This window comes from Lactuca virosa, chromosome 4 (assembly GCF_052849685.1).
Source record: "Lactuca virosa cultivar CGN04683 chromosome 4, Lactuca_virosa_CGN04683_v6, whole genome shotgun sequence".
NCBI classification, from domain to species: domain Eukaryota; kingdom Viridiplantae; phylum Streptophyta; class Magnoliopsida; order Asterales; family Asteraceae; genus Lactuca; species Lactuca virosa.
Window position 1 is genome coordinate 15,269,996 of NC_136429.1, and position 27,368 is coordinate 15,297,363.

The 27,368-nt window shown below is 33.6% G+C and overlaps 1 protein-coding gene across 1 annotated transcript; it reads right to left on the reverse strand.

The window, feature by feature from the left end:
* Positions 1–19,187: 19,187 nt before the first annotated feature.
* LOC145104138 (uncharacterized) lies at positions 19,188–24,734 on the reverse strand. The gene is made up of 8 exons (XM_079041420.1): positions 24,545–24,734; positions 23,645–23,899; positions 23,358–23,539; positions 22,919–23,008; positions 22,091–22,769; positions 20,767–21,978; positions 19,912–20,624; positions 19,188–19,823 (listed from the first exon to the last, which is right to left on the reverse strand). Exons 1-8 carry the CDS (start codon positions 24,732–24,734, stop codon positions 19,188–19,190), a joined length of 3,957 nt encoding a protein of 1,318 aa, XP_078897546.1.
* Between the last annotated feature and the right edge of the window lie 2,634 nt (positions 24,735–27,368).

Here is a 27,368-nt window from a genome sequence, read left to right on the forward strand (position 1 = left end):
TCAACCTGAGAAGGTTGAAACAGTTCGAAATCAAATGGAGGAAAACTGGGTGTCAGACCGGAAACATTTTGGGAGACTGGAGCTTCGGTTGATGAGGTGTGTCTTGTTCGAGATTCCGAATCACGAGCTGTTTCTGAGGGTCCGAACAAGGTTTCAAAGTCAACTTCATAGATTGTTTGCTGGTTTGGACATCCTGGCACTAGAGCATCGGACTCCATGATGTGAGTAGTAACATGGGTTGGGCCACAATTCTGAACGAAATTTTCATCAAAGGTAACATCAAAACTTTCTTCCAGAACACGAGTTCGTCGATTAAGGACTTGATAAGCCTTTGATTTAGTAGAGTATCCAAGAAAGATGGCTTCATCAGCTTTGGGTTGGAACTTGGTAAGCTACTCACGATTGTTCTTGATGAAGCATCTACATCCAAAAACGTGAAGAAAAGATATACTTGGTTTCCGACCGTTCATGGCTTCATACGGTGTCTTATTAAGGCTTCGATTGATGATACTCCTATTCTGAGTAAAAAAGCAGTAGAAACAGCTTTAGCCCAAAGATAGAGTGGAAGATTTGCAAAGTTAAACATGGATCGAGCAGCTTCAACAAGTGTTCTGTTACGTCGTTCGACTACACCGTTTTGTTGTGGAGTGTATGGAGCAGAAAAGTTGTGGTCAATACCCTTCTCAGTGAGAAAGTTTTCAGTGGTGGAATTTGTGAATTCCGAACCATTGTCACTTCGGATTCGCCTTACTAGGAGTTTGATGAGAACTTCAATTCCTTTGATAAAGATGATGAGTTCGGAGGCGGTTTCTGACTTGAGCCTTAGGAAGAAGACCCATGTGAACCTAGTAAATTCATCCACAATCACAAGAATGTATTTTTGTGATGCAAACTCTCTACTGTTGAGGGTCCACACAAATCAATATGTAGAAGTTCTAATGGCTCGGAGATTGATTTTTCAATGATGAATGGATGAACCTTCTTTGACTGCTTACCACATTCACATGCAGCACATAAATGATCATTTTCGAACTTGAGGAGTGGCAGACCTCTTACCATCTCACCGGAAACAAGATCATTCATATATCTAAAGTTCATATGAGCAAGCCTCCTATGCCATATCCAACTGACGTCAGGAACAGCTTTTGAGAGCAAGCAGAGTTGGGGCTTGTCGATGATCAAGTTGATGTCAAGAGGATACATGTTTTTTGTTGCGATTTGACTTGATTAAACATTCTTTCCGGTCTTATGACATGACATAGTTGTGTATCTTGCAGAATTCAACTCGTCGATTTGCATCAGTGAGTGGAGCCACACTTATCAAATTATTCTTCAGGTCAGCTACATATGCCACGTTTGAAATGGATAAGTTGTCATTTGTAAGGATTCCATAACTTCGGATCTGATAGTTGGAGTTGTTGCCATACGTCACATAGCCATCATTTGGTGAGAGTTTGAGATCTCGCTGAAAATCCTTCTTCCCCGTCATGTGCATGGAGCAAGCACTATCAATATATCATATTGTTGCTTGCTCCGAAGCACAGAGTGCCTGCAAAATTAGTGAGTTGTGGAGTTTTTAGGCTCCGAGTTTGGTTTTGGGACAAAGGAACGAGTCATGGGCTTCGGTTGTGACTTTTAAGCAACAGATGGCTTGGAAGGTTTGTTCCGAGATTCCTTAGGAAATAAACAGAAGGCCATGGTTCTTTCATCTATCCAATAATCATACTCAATGACACGAGGATTCGGAACAACTTTTCTCGGACACTCAACTTTCGGAGCAGTGAGCTCCAAGCCTAAATTCTATATACAATCATAAAAATGAACATTCAAAAGCCTAACCCTCATCAGAAAATTCCAAGAGTAGGAATAACTTCAAACTCAACTTCAGAAACAAAAAATGATCGATTCGTTTTTTTAGTTTCAATATCAGTGATAAATTCATAGATATAGAGAAGAACAAACTGGTTACCTTATAAGAGGTAAGGTTCCATCACTGGTGATTTCATCCTGGGCAAACCGATTAAAACTTTTCAAGAAGAAATAAGCAGTGCCGGGGATACAATCGTAATGGTGTAGCGACCTGGATTGCAAAGAAAAAAAGGTGGGGATGGGGAGGATCCTACCGAGGGTATTAGTGTTCAAATCGAGCCAAATCAGGCATTGAAACTTCCCATATGTTTGGTTGATCTCTCGTCCATACTTAATCATATGAGCAATGAAAGGATTCAACTCAGAAGAAATGGAAGAAGCATATTATAGTATTTCGGATTTGGCTATTCGATGACCAGAGAACCTAGGGATGCCATATGTGTTTAGAAGACGGAAGCATTGGAGATGAGAATTGATGATGAAATGATGATACGTGTCATAGGGCGTGTTTGCAAAAGTAGCTGGAAATTGGAAGCGGTTAGCGGGTAGTTGGTAGCGGGTAGCGTATAGCGTGTAGCGGGTAGCTAGTAACGGGAAGCTGTATCTTGTATTTGTTATATGAGTGTTTGGCAAAAGTAGATGGAAGCTTTTGAAATATATAAAATTACATAAAAGGACAACTGATTAAAAATAAATAAATATATAAATATATTTTTAAGGGTAATTATGGAAATTGTTTTCAAAAGCTAAGTAGCGTTTTGTTAAACGCTACATGAAGTAGCTTTTAGATTTGGAGCGTTTTGTTTAAACTAAAAGCTAAACGCTCGTATTGCCAAACGAAACTTTTTGTTTAAACTAGAGCGTTTTGTCAAAAGCTAAAAGCTAGAAGCTCTCAAACGCTTCCAAAAGCTCTGTGCCAAACACACCCATAATGTTAGTAGGTAGGAATATTTGTAGGCATAAAAAGAAGGAGGCAATTTATTTTTTCATTCAAAAAACCAACACAATATTTGATAACGGTTTGCATAATACATTTCTTTAATAAAAAAACAAAATATTTGCATCTGACTTTTTTTTAATTGACGCATATATGAATTAGATTAATTTTGACATATCTTGGTCAAGTGAATAACTTACCATATTTGACCAAACTTAAAAAAAAAATTGCTTTTAATTTTGTTTCAAGGTTATGATTCATTTTGCACCTCTTTATGAGTGTAAACCAATCTTATTGTCTCATTTGTGTGAAAAATGCTTGTTTCACTTAGTTAAACCCCATGAATCGATTGCCCATGGTGGAGTTTTAATGATTTTTGTGCAATCTAATTTTGCCAACTTCATTGGTTTGTATTGTGCACCAACAAGCTGTTCATATTATATTGTTGGGTTAACAAATGAAATTAAGAAGCCATATTCCATAAATTTGAGAATTTGACATTGTGCATTTCTATATTCCATCATGTTGAAATTGTTAAGTGATGCAAAAATAGTGATTTAAATTGTTAACTAACCCAATTGATTAAAATATCTATGATATATTATTTAATTTGTTAACTAATGCAAAAAAATGGCATGATTTTGATAAAAGATAAGGGTCTTCTCATGCTGACCATAAATTCCTGGTGCCTCCAATATGCATGAATAGAATGATACTTGAACATGAATGTCTTTCAAGAACAGCTTAATAGCTTACAAAAGGTTGTTCTTCATTGTAATTTGTATGCCTTCGTCCATATAGCAGAAAACGTCCCAAGGATAAAAACAAAGAAACCACTACAAAATATATGGGTGGGTTGTCTTCCAAGAAAAAAAAATGAAAGGATCATCAGAGGAAATCACCAAGAGAAAGTCAGGATTCCACTATAAACCCATCTGTTATGAAAAGCATTTGCCTGAATTGCATAGATCATAACTCTACTGAAAGTAAATGACAAGATTACACATTACCCAAAAGTTCTAAACTTGGTGCCAATAACTTGGATAAGCACCCAGCATGTTTGATTAAGACATTGCAAACAGAATGTCATGCATGCATCAGAAATTAGCAATGGGCTTCATCAGATTCCATCAAATGTACAAACTAATTGCTGGAAAGTGAAAAACTTATATGTATCTGGGGATCATTTGCATGAGTGGGTATTAGCCAATTTTGGTAGGAAACTGCAAAAAAAAAAAGCCACAACAATCAAGGATCGTCAAAACGGTACATTTATATTTCATCAAACACACATATTTACAAGCCATAAAGGATTAATAGAATTCTACACAGTAACAAGAGCAAAGAAAGAGATTAAACAAAAATTACAGGGAAACCACATGAATGACGAACCTGTATCAGATAGACTGTATTAGATAGACGGTGGAGAAAATATTCACTTTTCTTTGGCGCCATATCACATAAAAACACCAAATAAGGAAAGTTGTAGAGTATATGTGGAAACAATGGTAATTCTTCAATAGTAACGGACCACTGATTGATTTTCCTTGATTTAATTAACTTTTCTAATTGTTCTAGTAGACACGTAAATCTATCTTTAATTTGTTTTCTTTTATAATTTGGACCGTTTATTGGTTCTGCTTATTAATTAGTTTATACATAACCAACAGAGTAATTTATATCAAAATTAATGTTGCATTTTAGTATATTTTTAAAAATTTTAAATTCATTTTATAACATCTATAAATACCCAACATAGATCTTCTAAAACTCATATACATTTTTAGTTTTTGCTCCAAAATATTGATATCGATCGATCTATTTTGTATAACCATGAAGCCTTTTGGTTTTCTTGTTATTGTGATGGTTATTCTCACACCGCTAGCGGGGAAAGTATATCCACAATCCAGGGTTTGCAACATGCTTGATATTCAAGATTGTTTTTTAGCATTAGACGATCCTAGTTCACCACCGACCGAAAAATGTTGTGATGAACTTAAACAACATAGAAAATGCTTTTGTTTTTACAACCGACGCGGATTCACACTCTGTTTTGATTCTCTTGTTGATGCTTGTCATATCAAGTTCGATGATTTTTGCCCGGGCCTTGTTATCTAAATAGTTTCTACTTTACTCAATAAAATTTTTATTTACAAGGAAGTGGGATATGATTCTATTATATATTCAAAAGATTGTGTGTTCATATATTCTCTTTAATTTTGTTTGGTTTGCTAATATTCGTTCTTGTGGCCCGTAGTTTCTGCTTTTCATATCATACTTGTGTCTGCATGAATTATTACATGTGCACAAGCATTCACACAAATATTATCTTTTTTATTCAATAAAGATCAACAACCAAAATCTAAAAACAACCTTTCGAGAAACACAACATGAAGAAAAACAAACCTTGATTTCACTATATCTAATTCAAACTTTCTCTAAACATCATCTTTGTCTTGAATAATCATTTTGACAACGTTTACATAACAGTAGACCTGGCAATGGGGCGGGTTTGGAGCGAATCGACCTTGATCCAAACCCTTTTAACAAATTTCAAAATTCGATCCAAACCCGCTCCGTAACCCGCAGAGTTTTGAATAATCAAACACATACCCTTATCCACCGAATCAACAGATATCCAAACCCGTCCCGTAACCCGTAGGTTTTTTGAATAATCAAACACATTTTACTTAAATCATAAAATCACATTTATTAAATAAAACTAAGTGTGGATTTAGAAAACACATTATGTACTCGAGGACTTTCTATTGGAATTAAAATCATTATTTTAATTACTTCCGATTGGTTTTTGACCGTCGATTGCATTGATAGAGAATAGCAATTACAAACTTTCTTCCGGTTGATAAATGACCTTATTGATTTATAAGTGAAATTGGTGATTACATGATGAAATATAACTGAAATGAAATCATGACTCTTGGAAGAAGACTGGAAGTCTAGAAGTTGAGTCCTCGAATCCTATGTAAAAACAGTTTAGTCTTTCGTCTTTTCTCTTTGGACTTCCAATTGGAATTTTTAGGCAATATAAAATATAAATGTATAATTCTAAAATTTATATGGGGCGGGTTATAAACGGAGCGGATCGGGGATGATCCATACCCGACCCTTTTAATAAAAGGGTTAGCGGGTATGGGTCGTTAACGGGTAAACGAATCAAAAACTATGCTCCAAACTCATATAATTGTTAAGGGTTTGGATCGGATTAGGGTCAAAACTCGCTCCATTGCCAGGCCTACATAACAGAATCATATATCTTTTTGGGAAAAGTTAAGTGATATCATCCTTCGATTTTATTCATTTAGTGAAGATCCGTTCCTTTTTTTGTTTCAGATTGAGCCAAGCCATGTATAAGGAAAGCTTCCCCACCGTCAGGGGCAGAGGATACTAAGGGCTAGGGGGCTGCGGCCCCCCTGTTTTTTGGCTTATAACTAGTTTTACATACTAATTCTTATATATATATATATATATATATATATATATATATATATATATATATATTAGACATGAAATTATAAAATTTAGGCTTTGGCCCTGCTGTTTTTTTTAAGAAACTATAGTTTTAGTTTCGGCCCCCCAAATAATTTGTTCAAGCTCCGCTACTGCCCACCGTACCGAAAATCAAATCACAGCGACATATGTGTCGAGTGACGTTTTTACAGATCTTTATTTTGTGATAATGGAGTCGGAGTCGAGGCCGACTTTGTAAAGTGTGCCTAACAAATCATTTCATGTGATAATTGATTTTAGATAGGAAAGTTTTGCGTGGGCTGACCCGAGCACCGGGCGAGCAGGCATAAAAAGTCAGAATTCTATGTGTCGTACTGCTGTTACGAAATTGGTTGAAGAAGGAGGGGCAAAAAACGAAGGGTGAGAATTGGAGTATGGTGTCGTATTTCTTCGTGTATAGGGCAAGACCAAAAGCAACTAGTCAGAATTTTTTGAAGAAGGAACTACTACACAATCTTTATATCCTTTCGTAGAATTCGCTCTTCCTTTAAGTGAGTTTACGGCTGCCCTAAAGTCTTTGAATAGTCATCCCCCATGGCTTCATTTTCATGCCTAAAAACAAAACATGTCACGCCCTGGATTTGTTTACTTGATGATAGTAAGTCGGACATGATCCAGATTCTCATCCCTATACGGCATACGCAACTATAAAAATTAATAAATTTAATCGTACATAATATTTTATGTCGCTAATATTCATTTTAATTGTTGCATAATATAAAATGCCACTATATTTTTTTGATTTTAAATCATACAATGCCACTAAATGTTTTCTTTTCAAATTAACAAGTTATTGTTTATATGACACTATAAATTTTATCAGATTAATTTTCGTTCCTCCCTCGTTTCCGTATTTATGTCCCCAAAATTTTAAAGAGGAGAAAAATAGTCAAAAACATGTTCCCTCGTTGAAAAAATTTTGAAGATAATTTTTTTTTAAATAGGGAAATCGACAATCTCTCGACTCAGTTCGTCCTCTCGTCCGCCCTACCCTCTCGTCGGCCATGCTCCTCGTCGGCGATGCAGACGCTCTCGTCTTCTCTGACATCAAGGTATAAATCCGTAATTTCGATTTTAAGAGTAGCGATTATATGAAACTAATTTTGTTTGTAGTAGGTTTTTTTGTATTTTCGATCAATTTTGTTTGTAGGGGTATTTTGTATTTTTTGTCAAGTTTGTTTAGATCTCACTTGGAATTTGGTTATCTATATGTTTGTTAGCTTTCAATTAACGAAAATTGTTAATACCATACAAATTAACATACCGATTAAGTTTAGGAGTTTGACGTGAATACTAGAATACTTTCTCTCTTGTTTATCTTATTTTAAGCAAATGCAGTCTAAATCTAAATTTTATTATCAAAATGGAGAGTAAATCAAAATAAGTCAACAAGAGGCACATAGATTAACCTGTTACCTAAATTTTGTTATCAAAATTACCTCATTTTTGTGATCAAAATGAGAACAGGTTGAAAATTAGGTCAACAATTATAAAGCAGAGACATAAATTAACGTGTTAAGTAAATGTATTGTGAATGGTACTTCTAAGACGTGATCAAGGAAACTAAGGACTTACTTAGAGTATAGATAATTAAACTCAAGATCAATACTTTACATACTTAACAAACAAAAATGATACATAAACTTCTAATAAACCAACCTAACATTCTAATTTAGAATAAGAAGCATTACACCAAGAACAAAAGATCTAAAATGAAGCTATAACAAACTTAATCCTCATACCTATGAAACCATAGTTTTTTTTGTTAAATAGACGACCTGTAGTTTCTTTTAAAAGAGAACAACAAGGGTTGTTGAAAGATCAGATGACATTCTTCTTGACAAAGCACTCTTTAGTAAGGATGCAATATGCTTTTTCTCTTTTGCTAAATGAGTATTTGCTTCTGTTATAAATGACATTTTATAATTTGTTTTATAAACTAGATGAGACTCCTATGGAGAGAGACTTCTTGAAGTCTCTTGATAACTACATCAATTGGTAGTTGTGGTGCACTTACCTAAACGATCCAATAATGTGGAGCGAGTATGTCATTTCTACCCCTACATCTTTTTAGGGTTAACTAGAGCACAAAACCCTTAGCTTTTTTTCTTTTGCTTTTGCGGTTCATATATCAGTAAAGAAAAAATATATATATTTTTATCTCTTTATACTTATTGATATAGGGTGAAGCAGCCAACGTTCGATTCTCTATGGAATTTTTATGCTACATATTTCATCCTTTAAGATATTTTGTTTGATATATAGATGTATAAAAAGTCATTCATATGTTCTAGAAGGTTTAACTCAAAGTATAATAAATAAATTTAAGACGAATTGTGTGGCTTATTGAGCAAGCAGCTTGTAAAGCCAACCACTATTAGTGTTATTGAAAATGGTGTTTCATTTCTTGAACAAGTCATATGCCTTCTTTTTGATGTTATTGATGCGGTATGTCTTGTACATGTATTTACAAGTTTGCCATTTTTTCCATTTCAAGAATATTGTTTTGTATGTGAAAAGTCTTGATTTTTTTCAGGAAGCTGATAACAATGAAAATGGGAAAGCTCCTCATTTTGCATGGTGAAATTATGTTGATTTCAATGAGTACTTCCGGTAAGATTTTTTATAGGAAATAGTTAGTTGTTTATTACCAATTTGCTCTTCCAAATACCTTTTTAATGATGCTTTATTCTTTATCTTGAACACCATCTATTTTTTTTAAAGTCCCAAAGTCGCCTTAAACTTGGTTGCCTATTTGACACAAGTTCATCTATCCTCTTGAAACCATTATGATAGTCAAACATATTCATCTTATGGTATTTTTTTGGACAGTCAACATACTGATTTTCTATATAGCTTTCTTTGACTCGCCTTGACTTTTTGTAACTTCATATTCTTTTTATAGTCCTCTACTTTATTACAATAATATGAATTTCTATTTTTTTAAGGAACATTATTATGTTGGACGTGGCATGTATGACGCAACAACTGATTATATATTGTAATGACTTTTCTACCCTTTACTTTGTTCTAATTCCTTTTCCTTTTAGCTTTATCGAAGGTATTTCGGTAATGTGGTAGCGGAGTATAGATGATGACCACAGACTATTCTAGACAGTCTCGTTATGATGCAAGGCTAAAAACCTTTTACTTTCATTAGGTGTAGATAAACCCTAGTTTATATGTTTCAATTTCGTTAGTTGGATTATGTGAGTTGGATTCTAACTTGTGTTCAATTGATTGTTAATCTTTCATGTTAAAGTTGCAATTTTTATTATCTATATTGCTATATATATAAGTTATGAGTAGTTTAGATGATCAATCTAGTTACATTAACTTGATTTTTAACTGTTTTTTATCATTAAATTGTTAAGACTAGTAATTTATCCAATCATAGGGCTAGGTAATATAAATTATTAACTTTGATTGTGTTAGAGTATTATAGTTATCCATGTTATGCTTGATTTATTATCATTAATATTGATAAGAATCGTTAGATTATATCGTTCTGTCACAACTAGCAAATCGGGGTTAAGATTTTGATCCTTGTACAAGACAATTCCTCCATGTAAACTTGCAACACCCCATTTAGTGAAATTCAAACTACGATGTCATTTAAGTTCATACGTTCACATATTGTCATTCAATTCGAAACAACCACGTATAAGCCCAAAACTCGATCTAATAAGTCAAATCCAATCATTTTTGGGCCTTAGCCCAAGAATTGTCGGTCCAAATCCCTTATTGGACCAAGACTTCCTTATTGGGCCCTATTGGGCCGATAACTTCTCCTTTTGGCCTTTTTGGGCCGAAAACCTCTTTTTGGGCCTTAATGGGCCGAAAACTCCTATTGGATTTTATATTGAGCCGAAAACCCATGCTTGGGCCTTATTTGGGCCGAAAACTCCCTATTTGGGCCGAGAACTCTTATCTTTGGGCCCTTTGAACCGAAAACCTATTATTAAGCATCATTGGGCCGAAAACTCTTATTGGATCAAGTCAAAAACCGAACACCACCATTTTGGGCCACCCTTTGGGCCGAAAATTCCATGGATCGGTTAGGGTTAGTTATGACACAAAAAAAAGAGAGAAAAGAAAGGAAAATGGCCATGACACCTCATTTTTAACTAGCATGTTTCCAAGCTTTTACCTCCCATATATCCATGCTAGCCCTCCCATCAAACATCACCAAAGTCAACTTCTCCCCTCTCCTTCTCTATTCTCGGTCACACCCTCACACACACAAAGCACTCTCATTTCCTCACTTAGCCTCAAGAATCCTCCTTCATTTTCTCTCAAACACTCAAGAAGTCTCTCCTCTTCCTTCCTCCCAAAGATTTCGTGGGTGGGTATGCATGTGTTAGCTTCAAGAAGTCTTCTTCAAAGGGTCATAAACTTGGTAAGTTCTAGGTTAAACCCCATTGTTTTGTTTCGAGTTACACTAAGATCTTTCCTCTTACACTCTCATTTTCGTGAATATGAACCATTAGAACACCCACATTTCAAGAATCTCACCAAGAACTCAAGCTAGGATCAAAGTTTCTTCTTCTTCTTCATCTACATCTCGAAAACCCTTAAGGTGAGCTTCATACCCCACTATTTTTCATGTTTTTCATACTATTTGGGGGGGGGGGGGAGGAATACAAGTCAAATCTCGTTTAACTAATGGATAATTGCATGTACCGGTGTGTAATGTGTTTAATCTTTCAGTATTTGCATGAACATGGAGTTTATCTTATACAAATTCATAAAAATCATTAGAAATGTGTTTGTTAACATATATATTGCATAAAAAATCATAGATAAGGGTTATACCCTCAAAAATAGCAAAAATGAGTCTTGGTTTCAAACATAGATAACTTAAACTTAAACCTCAACTTTCAACAAAAAAGTTATGGTCCATTTACGGGATGTTTTGACCACCTTGAACTTAATATTTTTCAAAACTGTTTAAGATGAAAATAGTTCAGGCTTATAACTTTCTAAGGACTACTCGCACGCATTCATACGATTTTCTACAATTTTTGGCATTTTTTACAAAACTGCCTATCATTTGAGGAATGATTTCGGACCAGTCTGTGAAGATGAACATTTTCACACTGGTTTGAGGCCATTAAAAATTATAATAAAAATGATTAACAAAGTAGACTCATTTTACAAACTCTCAGAGTTTATGGATCCGAATTTCGACTTACGATGATTTTTCTATAATTTTTCTAAAAACAGGGACAGAAAAGTAAAAAACAAGAAATTGTCTTTATCATGCTAAAAGCTCTTATACTTGTGTTAGATAAAAGTTTATATGATTTATATATACTTTTAAAACATCTAGACATGTTAACTTATATGTATTTATATGTACGATTATATAAATTGTCTTGACAAACAAGCATAATAAACTATAATTGGTATAGTTGAAGGTCACAAACCACACTTACAAAGGTACATATAGTTATTTAAAGGCATAATTATCCTATTTTGCAAGTAAAACGGAGTCATAGTTCACGTAAATCTGTTAACGCTCTTGTGAGACTCTCCTTCGCCGTACCTACCTAGCGTACATCGTAAGTCGTGTAGTTATATCCAGAGTCTCCTGAAGGGAGAGCGAGGTAATTGTGTATAGATCTATATGGGGTTGACACCCCCACACCTGAGTTTTTCGCTACAGCTAGATGGGCCAATCTAGGGTGACAAATATCTTTAGAAACCGACGCCTAAAGAACGTCAATACATGCGCTTTAGTCCTATTAGTATGGTTGTAACGACTAACATAGAGAAGGACTATATTAATTTGGATTTACGAAGAATATACACTCTACTAGTTTTATAAAACACAAAGCTATGTTTGATTACTTTGTAAGCAAGCTAATCTCACCACTCTGGTCTTAGGGTTTTAAGACCACAACTCTTTTATATACAGAAAATATAGGATATTGTGGGAATACACTCTTTATAATACAAACAAAGGAAAATAAAGAACATGCATGCAACTATACGCAATTTTGGAACGAGACTCACAAACTACTTTTTATAGAAAATATTGGATTTTCTGGAGTTTTACAACTTATTATAACCAAAGATATTACAAAGTTTTTCCTACAAATATGCTTATGAACTCACCAACATTCTATGTTGACGCTTTTCAAAACAACTTGTATTCTCAGGGACTCAGTGAACAGGTACTCGAGCCTTGGATCTGGATATCTTACTACTTTTCTTTTTAGGCATCATACTTTATATTAATTTTGGGTAATCGATGAACAAGTACAATTTGTAAACAATATATGTTGGTATCTTTAATGTGTGATGTTTGGTTGCTATGTTTCATCCATATTCACTTGTTATGATCATTCTGTGTTCTTTGCTTCATCGTCTTCAGGATGTATTCTATTAGTGGTATATGTTGATGAGATTGTGAGTACTAGGAGTGATGGAACTGGAGTTAAGAAGCTGAAAGATTTCCTTGCATCGTTCAAACAAAAGACCTAGGTCCTTTAAAATATTTTTTAGGAATTGAAGTCTCTCGTACTCGAAAAGGGATCTGTTTGTCTCAGCGGAAATATTGCTCGGATATTTTGAAGGATTCTGGGATGATTGAAACAAAACCTTACGAGTCTCCAATGGTTCTAAATATGAAATTGAAAGTAGATGAAAGAGATCCACTTGAGAAACCAGAGAAATACAGAAGAATTGTAGGAAAATTAAACTACCTGACATTCCTTTTCTGGTGAGTGTCATAAGTCAATTTATGTCATCTCCACGAAACACTCATTGGGATTAATTTATTAATAATATAAATTAACAAAACATTTATATAACAATTGATCTTATATTAATTTATTAATCACATAATAAATCAACAGGTCAACTGTGTATCTCCAATTAATATATTAATCGCATAATATATTAACAAATCATTTCCGTATAACTTCCAATTAGTTTATTAATCATATAATAATATAATAAATTATACTTCTCTCTCCTAAAATCATTTGTAGCCATTTTTGGTCATGAGGGCAACCCGAAATGGAATTCGCTTCTAATTACAAGAATATACCAGTTTAGTTGTTATTCACTGGCTTAGACACCTTAATCCAACACACTCATCATCAGTTTTGGAGATTACACATTTACTATATTACTCTGATTTTCAAACTAGTGTATCATGGAACAAATGGGGTTTTCTTAACATGAGTTTTATGGAACTGGTGGTTTTACCTAAATTAAAAATGAAAATTTTGTTTGTGAAAATGGGATGCTACATTAGCTCTATTCTTAATCATAAAAGGCCAAAGCCTTGGCATCATAAGCTAGTATAATCGATCCCTCCACTTTGTTATTGAATATAATTTCGTTCCTATTCATCCAGATGGTCCATAAGAATGCCCTTAAAATCGCCTCCAAAATTTCTTGTCTCTTGTTGCCCCTAGTGTAGTTAAAATTCACCCCCAACACGTCTTCTAATGAGTTATTAATGGCAAGTAAGTCTTTCCACTAAGTGAGCATTTGCCCTTTTAATTCCTCTGTTATGGAGCAATCCTTGAAAAGATGTTCTTCCGTCTCCTCAAAAGCATTGCACAACATAAATGAGATGTGTGAAATATTCACCACCTCCGTGCTAGATTCGATCTAGTGGAATGTCTCCTAAGTCCTGATCTACAAATGAAGACGTTTATGTTCTTGGGAACTAACTTAGACTAGATAGTAGGCAAGTGTGTGCAATCCAAGAAGTTATTGTCAATTTCCTTCCTTAGGGAAGATATAGTAAACTCTCCTCCTTCACTGATACTCCAACACAAATTTCATGGGAATGAGTTACCCCCTGTATCACCGGTTCTGTAAAAGAATTCATTTAAGTAGATGTTAAGATGTTCTAGATCGATGTTGGCATTATTGATTCTGCCCATACGGTCGTCCTATAAGACACTAAAGTTGACAATCCGAACCCCCCACGATCACCATAAATGCACCTAATAACGCTTTTCCAATTTGTGTTAGTATGATTCCTAAACCTCCACCACCATTTCAAGATAAGAGCAAGATTGAAAGCTTTTCAGTTCCCAATTTGCAAACTACCAAGTTCTTTGGAGTTTATCGTTTTGTTCCAAGCTATCCATGTGATTTTCTTTGTGAACTGTAGAATTTCCCAAAAGGAACACGTTTCTGATCCTTTCAAGCTTTGTTATGATTTTTCTAGGACACTATAGATCGATAAAATGTACATTCCAAGGCTTCCAAGCACAAACTTAACAAGCGCTAAACGCCCTCCAATTGAAAGAGTTCTAGCTTTCCACATCGATAGTTTTTATTGAACTTATCGATAAGAGGAAGCCACATGGAAGCTCCACCCGACCTTCCTCCTACCAGCATATCATACCAATATAGGAGAATGGAAGCTCACTTTTAAGGCACTTCAACCACTTAGCCATGGACGAGACTTCCCTTGAAGGAACTCCAATAGCCATTAACTTGCTCGTGTGTAGATTGACCTTGAGATCAGACGCTAAATGGAAGCATGTGAGTATTCTCATAAGATTTTTAGTGTTGTCGCTTAACCATTTACCCATGAAGATCGTGTCATATGCATATTGGAAAAGAGAAATACTATGCCCAAAATTAGGAATTGTAATCCCCTCATATATCCATTTGTTAGTAGCCTCATCTAAAGCTACTTTGAGACTCTCGGTTGCAATAATAAAAGAAAAGGGGAGAGGAATCTCCTTGTCTCACTCCTTTTTCCATGAAGAACTCTTTGGTTGGGGAACCATTAATGAGCACTGAGATCTTAGAGGATGAAAGGATGGCCCTTACCTAACTTAACCACGTATCGTCGAACCCCATATGCTTCACAACATTTTGCAAGTAACTCCAACTAATTGAGTTAAAAGCTAGGTCAAAGTCGACCTTGAACATGAGAATTTTTTTTCTTCCGTTTATTGGCCCAACAGATAAGTTTATTAACTACCAAAGGACCATCCAAAATGTTTCTACCACTAACGTAAACTGATTGCTCACAAGTCACCACAGAGCCGATAACTTTCAGTAGCTCATGAACGAAGGTGACATGTTTAGTTTTTAGGCATGAGCATGGAGCTGTGGAGGATGAAGATGCAAAGACTTTAGGGCATCCATAAACTCACTAAAGGGAAGAGCGAATTTTAGAAAAGGAGATAAAGATTGTGTACTACTTCCTCCCTTAAACAAATCTAACTATTTCTTTTTTGTCTTTTCCTACACGTTAAGAACTACGACACCATACTCTGATACTCGCCTTTCGTTTCTTGCCTCTCCGTCTTCAACCACTTTGGTGACTGTAGCACGACACAGAGAATTTACGCTTCGACATTTTTTATGCCATGGGCTGCTGTCGTGCTCAGGCCGGCGACCACAAAACTTCCACACCTAAAATCAATTATCCCACGAAATGATTCGTTGGGTACACATTACAAAGTCATCCTCGACTCCGACTCTATTATCAAAATAATAAAGATCTGTAAAAACGTCACCCATGTCGCTGCAATTTTGTTTTCGGTACGGCGGGGAAGCTTTCCTTATACATGGTTGGGCTCAATCTGAAAACAAAAATGAACGGGTCTTCACTGATTGAAACATATCGGAGGATGACATCACTTAACATAGCCACTATCACTGGTGAGTATCGAATTTAAGAGCCATGGCGCGTTTGACAACGATGGAGCCAGTCTGTCGACAAAGATGATCGAAACAGAAACTGATAGGAGGATTGCATCTACTATGTTGAATGTTTAAAACCAATAAACTCATAATTATACCTTATGACATGAAGGTTTCATTGTTTTTTAATCCTTTAAGACTACCGATAGATTCAGTTATGATTTTCAAATAAAAAATCAGCTGCTTTAATTATTTATTTTTAATATGAAAAGACATGTAATGTTTTTTTATTTGAATTATTTGTTTAGTCTTTTGAATTCAATTTAAACTGTATTTTTTTCCCAAAAAGATATATGTTTTTGTTATGTAAACGTTGTCAAAATGATTATTCAAGATAAAGATGTGTTTTAGAGAAAGTTTTAATTAGATATAATGACATCAAGGTTCGTTTTTCTTCAAATTGTGTTTCTCGCACGAAACGTTGTTTTTAGGTTTTGCTTGTTGATCTTTATTAAATAGAAAAGATAATGTTTGTGTGAATGCTTGTGCACATGTAATTATTCATGCAGATACAAGTATGATACGAAAAGCAGAAACTAAGGGCCACAAGAACGAATATTATAAAACCAAACAAAATTAAAGAGAATATATGAACACAAAACCTTTCGAATATATAATAGAATCATATCCCACTTCCTTGTAAATGACAAATTTTATTGAGCAAAGGAGAAACTATTTAGATACAAAGGGGCAAACATCATGGAACTCGATATGACAAGCGTCAATAAGAGAATCGAAACCGAGTGTGAATCCGCGTCGGTTGTAAAATCAAAAACATTTTCTATGTTGTTTAAGTTCATCACAACATTTTTTGGTCGGTGGCGTACCAGGGTCATCTAATGCTAAAAAACAATCTTGAATATCAAGCATGTTGCAAACCCTGGATTGTGGATATACTTTGCCCGCTAGCAGCGTGAGAATTACCATCACAATAACAAGAAAGCCAAAAGCCTTCATAGTTATTCAAAATAGATTAATCGATATCAATATTAGGGTGTAAAAACAAAAAATGTATATGAGTTTTAGAAGATCTATGTTGGGTATTTATAGATGTTACAAAATGAATTTAAGGATTGATAAAAATACTAAAATGCAGCATTAATTTTGATATAAATTACTCTGTTCGTTATGTATAAACTAATTAATATGGAGAACCAATAAACGGTTCAAATTATAAAAGAAAACAAATTAAAGATAGATTTACGTGTCTACCAGAAGCAATTAGGAAAGTTAATTAAATCAACGAAAATCAATCAATGATCGGTTACTATTGAAGAATTACCATTGTTTCCTTATATACCCTACAACTTTTATTATTTGAAGTTTTTATTTGATATGGCGCCAAAGAAAAGTAAATCTTTTCTCTACTGTCTCTAATACAAGTTCGTCATTCATGTGTTTTCCCTGTAATTTTTGTTGAATCTCTTTCTTTGCTCTTGTTACCGAGTATATTTCGATTAATTCATTATGGCTTGTAATTATATGTGTTTGATGAAATATAAATGTACCGTTTTGACGATCCTTGATTGTTGTGGCTTTTTTACAGTTTCCTACCAAAATCGGTTACCCACTCATGCAAATGATCCCCAGATACATATAAGGTTTTCACTTTCCAGCAATTAGTATGTACATTTGATGGAATCTGATGAAGCCCCTTGCTAATTTCAGATGCATGACATTCCGTTTGCAGTGTCTTAATCAAACATGTCGGGTGCTTATACACGTTATTGGCACCAAGTTTAGAACTTTTGGTGATTTCCTCTGATGAACCTTTCATTTTTTTTTCTTGTAAAATAACCCACCCATATATTTTCTAGGTGTTTCTTTGTTTTCATCCTTGGGACATTTTCTGCTATATGGACGAAGGCATACAAATTACAATAAAGAACAACCTTTTGTAAGCCATTAAGCTGTTCTTGAAAGAGATTCATGTTCAAGTATCATTCTATTCATGCACAGTCGAGGCACTATGAATTTATGGTCAGGATGAGAAGTCCCTTTTCTTTGATCAAAATCCTGTTATTATTTTTTTTTTTGCACCAGTTGACAATTTAAATTATATAGCATAGGTATTTCAATCAATAGGGTTAGTTAACAATTTAAATCAATATTTTTGCATCACTGAACAATTTCAACTTGATGGAATATAGAAATGTACAATGTCAAATTCTCAAGTTGATGGAATATGGCTTCTTAATTTCATTTGTTAATCCAACAATATAATATGAATGGCTTGTTGGCACACAATCCAAACCAATGAAGTTGGAAAAATTAGATTTCGCAAGAATCATTAAAACTCCACCATCGGCAATTGATACATGGGGTTTAACCAAGTGAAACAAGCATTTTTCACACAAATGAGACAATAAGATTGGTGTACACTCATAAAGAGGTGCAAAATGAATCATAACCTTGAAACAAAATTAAAAGGAATTTTTTTTAGTTTGCTCAAATATGGTAAGTCATTCACTTGACTAAGATATATCAAAATTAATCTAATTCATAATTGCGTCAATCAAACTAACGAATTATTCATTTCTCAAAAAAAAAAAGTCAGATGCAAATATTTTGTTTATTTATTAAAGAAACTAGGTTAAAACCCGTGGAATCCACGGGTGTTGATTTTTAGTTGAATTTAAAAATTAATTATATAATAAAATAATATTTCATTAATTTAGAAAACTTATGAATTGTAATATTGCATTTTTCAATAACTTTATGATTTATAAGTATTTAATTACACAGTAAATGGTAAGTATTTAATTAGAATTGAAGATTTTTAAAACTTTTATTTTTGGTGTATGATTCTCGTTGAACATACGCAGATGATGCATTACCAATGTGTGTAATGAAATTAACATAAAAAAATACAATACGTAATTATAAATAAATAAAGTAATATGATGGATTAAGTGTGATTTGCTAAAAATGACTAAAAGGTGCTATAAAAAAGTTGGCTATATATTTCGAAAAACTTCCTTATAAACAACATTGGAAGTTTTATTTGTGAGTCTGTCATCTTTATCTAAAATTAATAATTTTAATCCCTCTCTGCTTTGAACTCTAGATAAGGCAACATATAATTGTCCATGTGAAAAAACTGGATCTTTAAGAAACAAACCAACCTTTGATAACGACTGTCCTTGACTTTTATTAATAATCATCGCAAAACATACGACCAAAGGAAACTGTCTTCTTGTGAATTTGAAGGGAATTTTTTTCTGATGGAGGTCCGGTTTCCAATATTAGTTCTGGTTATTCTACGTGCCTCAATAACACGTTTGCCCAATGATATCAACTGTAGTCTTGTGCCATTACATAATCCGTTTTTCTGATCAATATTTGTCAGTAACATTACCGGAACACCAATTTTTAAAACTAACTTATGATTTGGTAGACCGGATACTTTGAGACCATTTAATACATCAGGGGAGTATAAATTTGCATCAAACTGATCATGGACAAATTCGGATTCACATATGCTGTCTGAACTTAAATATTCAACCTCATCTCCTGGAAACTTCTTAAGCAAACGGTCGTTTATTTCCTGAACAACTTCATTATCTGGAGCAAGTATCGCTCTTTCTTGGAAATAATTTGTATTGCTATAGTTCTCCAAAATTGAAGGATATACAAACTCAATTAAGGAACCTATAGGATCATGTGAACCATTAATGAGAATATCATCCGGAATATCGATAATCGTTTCACCGTCGTTCGGACCACCAAGTTTGCCTTCTCCTATATCCAATAGCCAATTTACAAAATCTCTTATTTTTTCTATATCCGATTGATCCTTTGCAACAGTTAGCCTCATGTTTTTTTGTTAATCTATGGACTTTGCAATGTTGCCATAAATATGAAGAACTCAAAGAAGCATTTACAATGTTCTGTCTACTGCCACCCGGAACAACAGGTAGAATCTGTCTGAAATCTCCTCCAAAGACAATAACTTTCCCTCCAAATGGAATATTTGATATGCTTGAATTTCCACACCTTAATACATCTTTCAAAGTTCGATCTAAAGCTTCAAATGCATGCTTATGGACCATAGGTGCTTCATCCCAAATTATTAAAGAGGTTTTTCTTATTAAGCTAGCCAACTCACCATCTGGATTTATTTTACAAAAAGAATCCTCTGTAAGTTCAAATGGAAGTATAAATCGTGAGTGTGCTGTTCTACCACCGGGCAATAATAAGGAAGCAATACCGCTTGAAGCAACATTTAAAACAATATTACCATCAGATCTAATTGCTGCAGATATTGTCTTCCATAAAAAAGTTTTACCCGTTCCACCATAACCATAAACGAAGAAGTCACCTCCTTTATTTTCTTTAACAACACTCATGATGTTAAGGAAAATGTTACGTTGCTCATTTGTTAATGCAAGAAACATACGATCAAAGTCATTCTTTATAACGGGAATGTCGTAATCTAGCTCCTCGGTGATAAGTCGATTGTTTGAAGAAGAAACAGATTCAACATCTGGGTATGGCATCTTTGTGAAGTTTTTGAGAGTGGAGTTGTTTCGAAGTAAAATTTGTTCTATTTCGAACAAAGTTAAGTTCTTAAGTTCATCTACACCGAGTGATAATTCTGCACCAAAATATATAATTATTTAGAAAATATGTGGTCGATATTTAATAATTTTATTACTAATTATTTAATGGGTGTTGAATAATAAAAAGAAAATATTTTAAATAAAAAATAAGAAAAAAAAAATGTAATACCTGCAGACTTAAATCTTTGTCTTTGGTTATATAGAATTTCATCTGCCAAATATTCTCATGTATTTTCCCAAACGACATCTGGTTTAGAAAGCTTTTAGAGCACATCAACAATGTAGAAAATAAGAAGCGTAGATAGAAACCAGATCCATAGTGACTTTCTTCTTTAATTGCATCCATGTATTCCTTGTCATCATCTAATAGCCCGAGTGCATAACAAGCATCTCTAAAAGAAGAATGCGTTTCACCATTTACCGTGCGGATATCATCAAATGACGTCAGACCTTTTACTTTATTTAAAAGAATCCTTAAGAAATATGTTTCACCTGGATTAGGTGAAACCGAATGAATTCTACCAATGGCTTTTCCTACTTTCCTTCTCTTCCAAAACCGACCATTTAATATCCAAACAAACTTTGTAGGAAATTCAGCATATGTAAGTTTTCGTGCTTCACTATCGATTGCATTACATTCCATCCAAGATGTGAACTTTGAAGCAGCAACAAAAGGTTTGTCCAGAACATCGTCAATATCATCGTCTTTGCCATATACAATCTGTTGTTGATTAGGAAGATGAAAAGGTAGTCTGACCACAGAAGGATATCTGCAATGAACATCATATTTAAAAATTTGCCATGATGCTTCACATGCTGATAAATATCTACAATCGTAATATTCAGCTATTTCATCGACCACATCGTTATTTTCACATTCATTGTTGGCTGGTACAACAACAACTGTAGCTCTATCAGGACCCTTATTTATGTATTTAAACAAATACTTTATTGAAGATCCCTGATTGCACCATTCAATATTAATATGTTCCTGATATCTTTTCAATAGATATTTGTTGTATGGAACAACATTTCTATTATCCAACTTGACACCCGATTTTTCTACAAAATGACCATCGTTTCTTCGCCTATATAACGGAAAACCATTTTGATCAGCAGACGAATGATTATAGAATTGTTTTGGAAAGCTTTTAGAGCACTTTTTATCCACCATGCATGGACAATTCATATTTTCAGTTCCACATGGACCATGAATCATAAACTCATTCACAAGTGAATACAATTCAGGATCTTCAATTATGTCTGGTATCTCGACGGAAATTATCGGATCGATAAATTCAACAGTTGGTAGTTTATTGTCGGAATGCATAAATAGACATATATGACTATGCGGCAAACCTCTCTTTTGAAATTCAATGGTATAAACATCTGTAAAAGAATTTGCCAAAAAAAAAAATATGATTAGATTTTAAAAACATATAAAAAATAAAATAATAAGAGTAATGTTTTATAAATAAAGAAAAAATATAGTTTTAATTACATGCTTGAACTTTGCCGAAAATGTGATTCTCCCTTAAGTCTTTAATGAATGCATCAAGCTTGATCTTGAACAACCTACATAGTATATCAGGCCTGTCTTCTGGTTGAAGTGAAGTATCCTTAAGAAACCTTTTAATCTCTGGCCATTTGGGATTACACGTAAATGTTATGAAGAAATCAGGATATCCAAACCATTTACATAGTGACATGGCATCCAAATAGTTTTGCAGCATATAGCGTGCTCCAGCAGTAAAGGACGAAGGTAATATGACACGTTGGCCGACATTGGAGATATCAGTAGTTCCTTGAGCTTTTTGGTTACATAAATTCTCATAAGACTCAGATCTAAGAACATGTTGTTGCCTACGTATATAGTACAATCTCTCCGTTTCCATCATCGTATAGGCATCTACCAGAAACTGTTGAAACAACCTTTTTGAATTAAGAATGAGAGAGAACGAATGATCTCTGTCTTGAATTCTATAAGCGAAATATTCTATCGTTGTACATTTCGCCCGCTTGCTGTTGGTCGTAAATGACACACCTCTATGAAGAATGTCAACACTGTAACCATCATCCCCATATGGAAATAGCAGTGGATATTGGAGAGGAAGGTACGAAGGATGCAATTCACTGATACGTTGTAGAGAACCAGTTTTTGTTTGAACGACAATATCCCTCTTTTCAATTGAATCATAAATGTCACCAACAATTAAAGAGGCAACCTCAGAAGTAGTTGGTAGTTATATCTTCTTCCATCTCGCTCCCTTCTCCCGATAAGTCGTAATTTCATATCAACTTCTGGATTTTTCAGAAAAGTATCTCTTACCATTCTATAAGATCTAACCAAGACATTATTTGAATCCAAAATCTGCTTAATATCTTCAATAATATCACTATCAATTGAAGTTGATCGATCCTTTTCCATATTAAAGAAATTGAATTTTTCGATAATATTATTAAAAAAAATAAAAATATTTTAATTAATAATGAATATTAAGATTGAGAAAATACCCAAAGCATTTTTGTCTATTTGAAATTTCGTTCTCAGTATCATAAATGTATAACTGAGAGAATTTTGGTTCCGTTCCTTTTGCTGGTAAAAGGCTTCCAATACTATGATAATTTTGACCACGCAGTCTGAAAATGTATGGAGCATTTCCTCTATTGATTGAAAAATCAATTCTACCACCCATCGACGTAAAAGAAAACATTGAATTGTAACGTCGAATGTTTTTCATGAAGTGTTTACTTTTAGAATCTATTGCTCGAAACATTCTTTCATAACTTGGAGGTGCTTTCTTTAAATCTGGAAGTTGAACTTTGCCATAACCACAACATAACGAATAATCTGTGTTTCCTTTTTCTTTACCTTTAATGGATTCATTTCTCCATAACTTTGCATGACATGTTTGACATACAATATCCTGATCACCATGATCCAAATATTCTATAAAATAAAAGGCGTAGAATAATTATCAGTTAATTTTATAAGTATATAAAATACAATATTTGAATTGTAAAAAAATGAAAATGGATATTATTATTTTATTACCTTTTGAGATACCAACTATTAGGTTTTCATATATGAGTTGATGTATATTTTCTACATCTTTTGTCAAATCAATCAATGGGACAGGGGATAATTGTTTCGACTTCATTTTTAATTTATGACATCCTGGATTAAACTTCGTTGTTGATGAACCAGTTATTGTAGATACATTTTTCGATGTCATATCATTTGAAAGTGCATAGTACTGTCTTTTCTTTGATAGGTTGGTAGTGGCGTATTTATCGAAACTACTGTTATCTGACCAAAATAAATAAAGTCAGTATATATATCCAGATTATACACAAATTGAATAATAGTAGTTTCAAAAAAAATTATTACAATTTGTAATGTAAGATAACGGAGTTCTAACATTTGTAATGTTAGATAACGGAGTTCTAACATTTGGAAATGAAGGAGAATATTGTACAGTTGTATTTTGGATTACTGGCGTATTAAATTAATTAACATTTTCATTTTGACAAACAACACTGGTTGATTGATCTGTAAGTAAGAAAAAGTTTTGAAAATTAAAGACATATCATAAAAAATAAAGTAATGAGGTAAAATAATTTACTAATGCAGGCTAATAAAAAATTTAACTAATCATGTATTGTGTATAAATGTAAAGTAATAATAAAACATGGAATATAAAATAAAAATTCACAGTTATCGATGTTTTTTAAGATATGCGGTATTGATGTACTTCGAACGTTGGATCTTGGATTTAATTTCTTCGATCTTTTATTTTGCAAATATAATTTTCTTTGTCTTCTGTTCTCTCTGGCTTGAAAGTGGTACATGTTATTGTTGTTTTCTGCAAAAACGATAATATGATAGGCTATAAAATGTATAAGGAGGTAAGAAGCGTGTTTTTTTATAATAAAATTGAAGAAATAAATGTACCTTTGTAAGCATCGGTAACCGGTGTCGAGCAATATTTATTTGCAGCGGACGAAAAATTTGTTGAAGTAACAACAGTTTTAGTTGTTGCAGATAGATGTGTTGATGTAGTATCCAATTTAATATAATTTGTATTATTATCTAAGAGGAAACTATTTAATTTTCTAGTCTTTTTAGAAGAAATTGAATGCATTGTATGTCTACAACGTTAACAGATCACTCGATTTAGTTAATAAAATAACATGTATAACAGTACACAATAAGTAATTCATATATAATATTTACATGTTGAACAAAGGGGTAGAAATTAATTTTTTTGACATATTGAAAAATTATGAATAAATTACAAACAAATAACATATAAACCTACAATTTGGTAGTATGTGAGATGTAATTGCAATATTTTTATTAAACTTTATAATATGGCACATTAGTTTACATATATCGATGTTCTTATTTTTTATACAATTAATATAATATTTTAAAAAGAATACATATTAAATAATAAAAAAAAATTAATGTTTAAGTATGTGTAAGTTATGTTTAAAAGTTGATAATGAAATATGTTGAAAATAGTGATATATAAAAGTAAATGTATTATTGAAATATTGTTATTACATCATATAAAGATTATAATTAACAAATATGTAAAAATCCCATTTATATTCCATTAACCATAATATTAGATTTAAAAAAAGGAATATAATTTCAATAGCAAGCATTTACATTTGAAAGCACATGTAAAAGGACATAAAATTAAAGTTGTAAAAAATAATATTGTTAGAAAACATATAAAACAAAGTAAAACATTATTTTGTAATATAATTCCAAAGGAGGGGCTGAAATGGATTAAAAGAATCAATGTTTGAGATTTGAGTTTATTTTGTCAACAATTCCCATAGGGGACTGTTTTGGTCAAAGTCATAAAGTGGAGGGGCTGAATTGGTCGATTAGACCAAGAATTGAAATTGGGGAAAAAGGGCTCAGGTCTTCGTTTTCTTCAATTTGAGAAAAATAAACAACCGATCGAAGAAAGGGCTCTGATGGCGTTCGATGGGGAAAAGAAATAGGGGAGGATGTCTGGGGTTTCGTTGGACCGAAGGAAGAAGAAGAACGAAGCAGGAAGGTGTTGTCGATTGTTGGTGGGTGAAGCTTTGAGGAGGTGACCACCACCGATCTTCGAATGGTCCGCAGAAAAGGGAAGAAGCAACGAGCTTACTTCTTTTCTGCTGTTGCAGTAAGATGCGAAGGAGGATTGGTGGAAGGTGGGCGTTGAGAGACACTTCCACAGAAAAGGTCTTCGGTCGTCAGTTGGTCCGAGAAGAAGAAATACGATTGAAGGTAGGAAGTGAGTCGTTGGTGTTAATCTATCACAAATAGGGAGAAGTCGAAATACTGCGACCTCCTTGTGGTTGCTCTCTTTGTCGGCAGTAGTAAACCGAAGGGGTAAGGACGAAGCAGTGACGTTGTTCTTCTTCTACTCCTGTTACTGTGGTGCTTAGGAGAAGAAATGTTGCCTCGTGGTTTGGCTGGAAATCTCCACCTCCGGTGGAGGTTTTATCGACTGAAAGTGACGGAGAAAGAGGGTGTGCCTCTATTGCTCACCGGGAACAACCATCTACGACGGTGTTGGCTTGCTTCGATCAAGAGCAAAGGGGATGCTGCCTCCTCAAATTTACAAAAAAAAAAAATAATAACTTGTGGGGTGTTGCTTGCTGGTTCACGAAGCAGAAAAACGAAAGAAGCAGAAAAACAAAAGACACAGGAGAGATAGTTTGGCTGTTTGGTTTGGTTGAATAAAGGTGAAGGATTTCTCCTAATATGGCTGATTATTTGTGTTTCTAATATGTGTTTATACTGTATTGATAATTGAAGCAATACCTTTGACAATATCTTATGCAGATTTTTTAGTGTGAGGGAAGGTTTTGAGTGTAAAATTGTATATTATATGATCTTCTACCATTTGAGTAGATTTTACATGATTTGATTGTATTTCTTTATGAAGTTTTGTTTTGTCAGGGCTTGCAGAGACTGCAACTCTTCCATATCTTGGTATTCAAATTGGGGAATAAAGTGTTGATGAGAAGGCATAAATACTTATTTTTACGCAGGCGTATGACTTCAAAATTTTATTTTACTATTACATTGTTGGATTAACTTATTATTGATAGATTAACTTGTCTTGTTTCTTTATGTTTTTCACCTTCAGAATAGCTGTTTTACTTGCAACACTGTATAACGTCACCAACAGAAGTGGACAAAAAGACTTGTATAGGTATGGTAATTAATTAATTATCACTTTATCAGTCATAAGTCATAACTCATAACTCAAAGCAGACTGTTTTTTTTTGTTACAAAGTTATTGATATTTCATAAAATTAATTTTCCGGATTGGAGGAATCCTATTGATTTTATAAAAGGATGGCTTTCGTGGTCTGGAATAGGTCTTCTTGGAGACTTAATTACTATCTCACTTACTGAAGTTGCCATGGCCTTTTTCAGTGGTGAGCCACCTCAAAGAGAGGTCAGTTAATCTATATATTAAATAATTAAAAAAGACATTTAGAAATTTAAATTTTTAAATATATGTACTTCTATTTTTTTAACCATTAGAGGGAACATTCCTCAATGGATGAAAGAGGAAGATGAATACATGAAACAGTACCTTTCATCCATATGTTAAATAGACATATGAAAAAGTAAATCCAATATGCATCCAATTTAATAAAGAGAAGAAACAGGACAATGCAGAGTAAAAAACACCAAAAAGATGTCATAAAAAAAAAGAGATATAGAGAAGTCGTATAGGATGATAGATTACAGATTA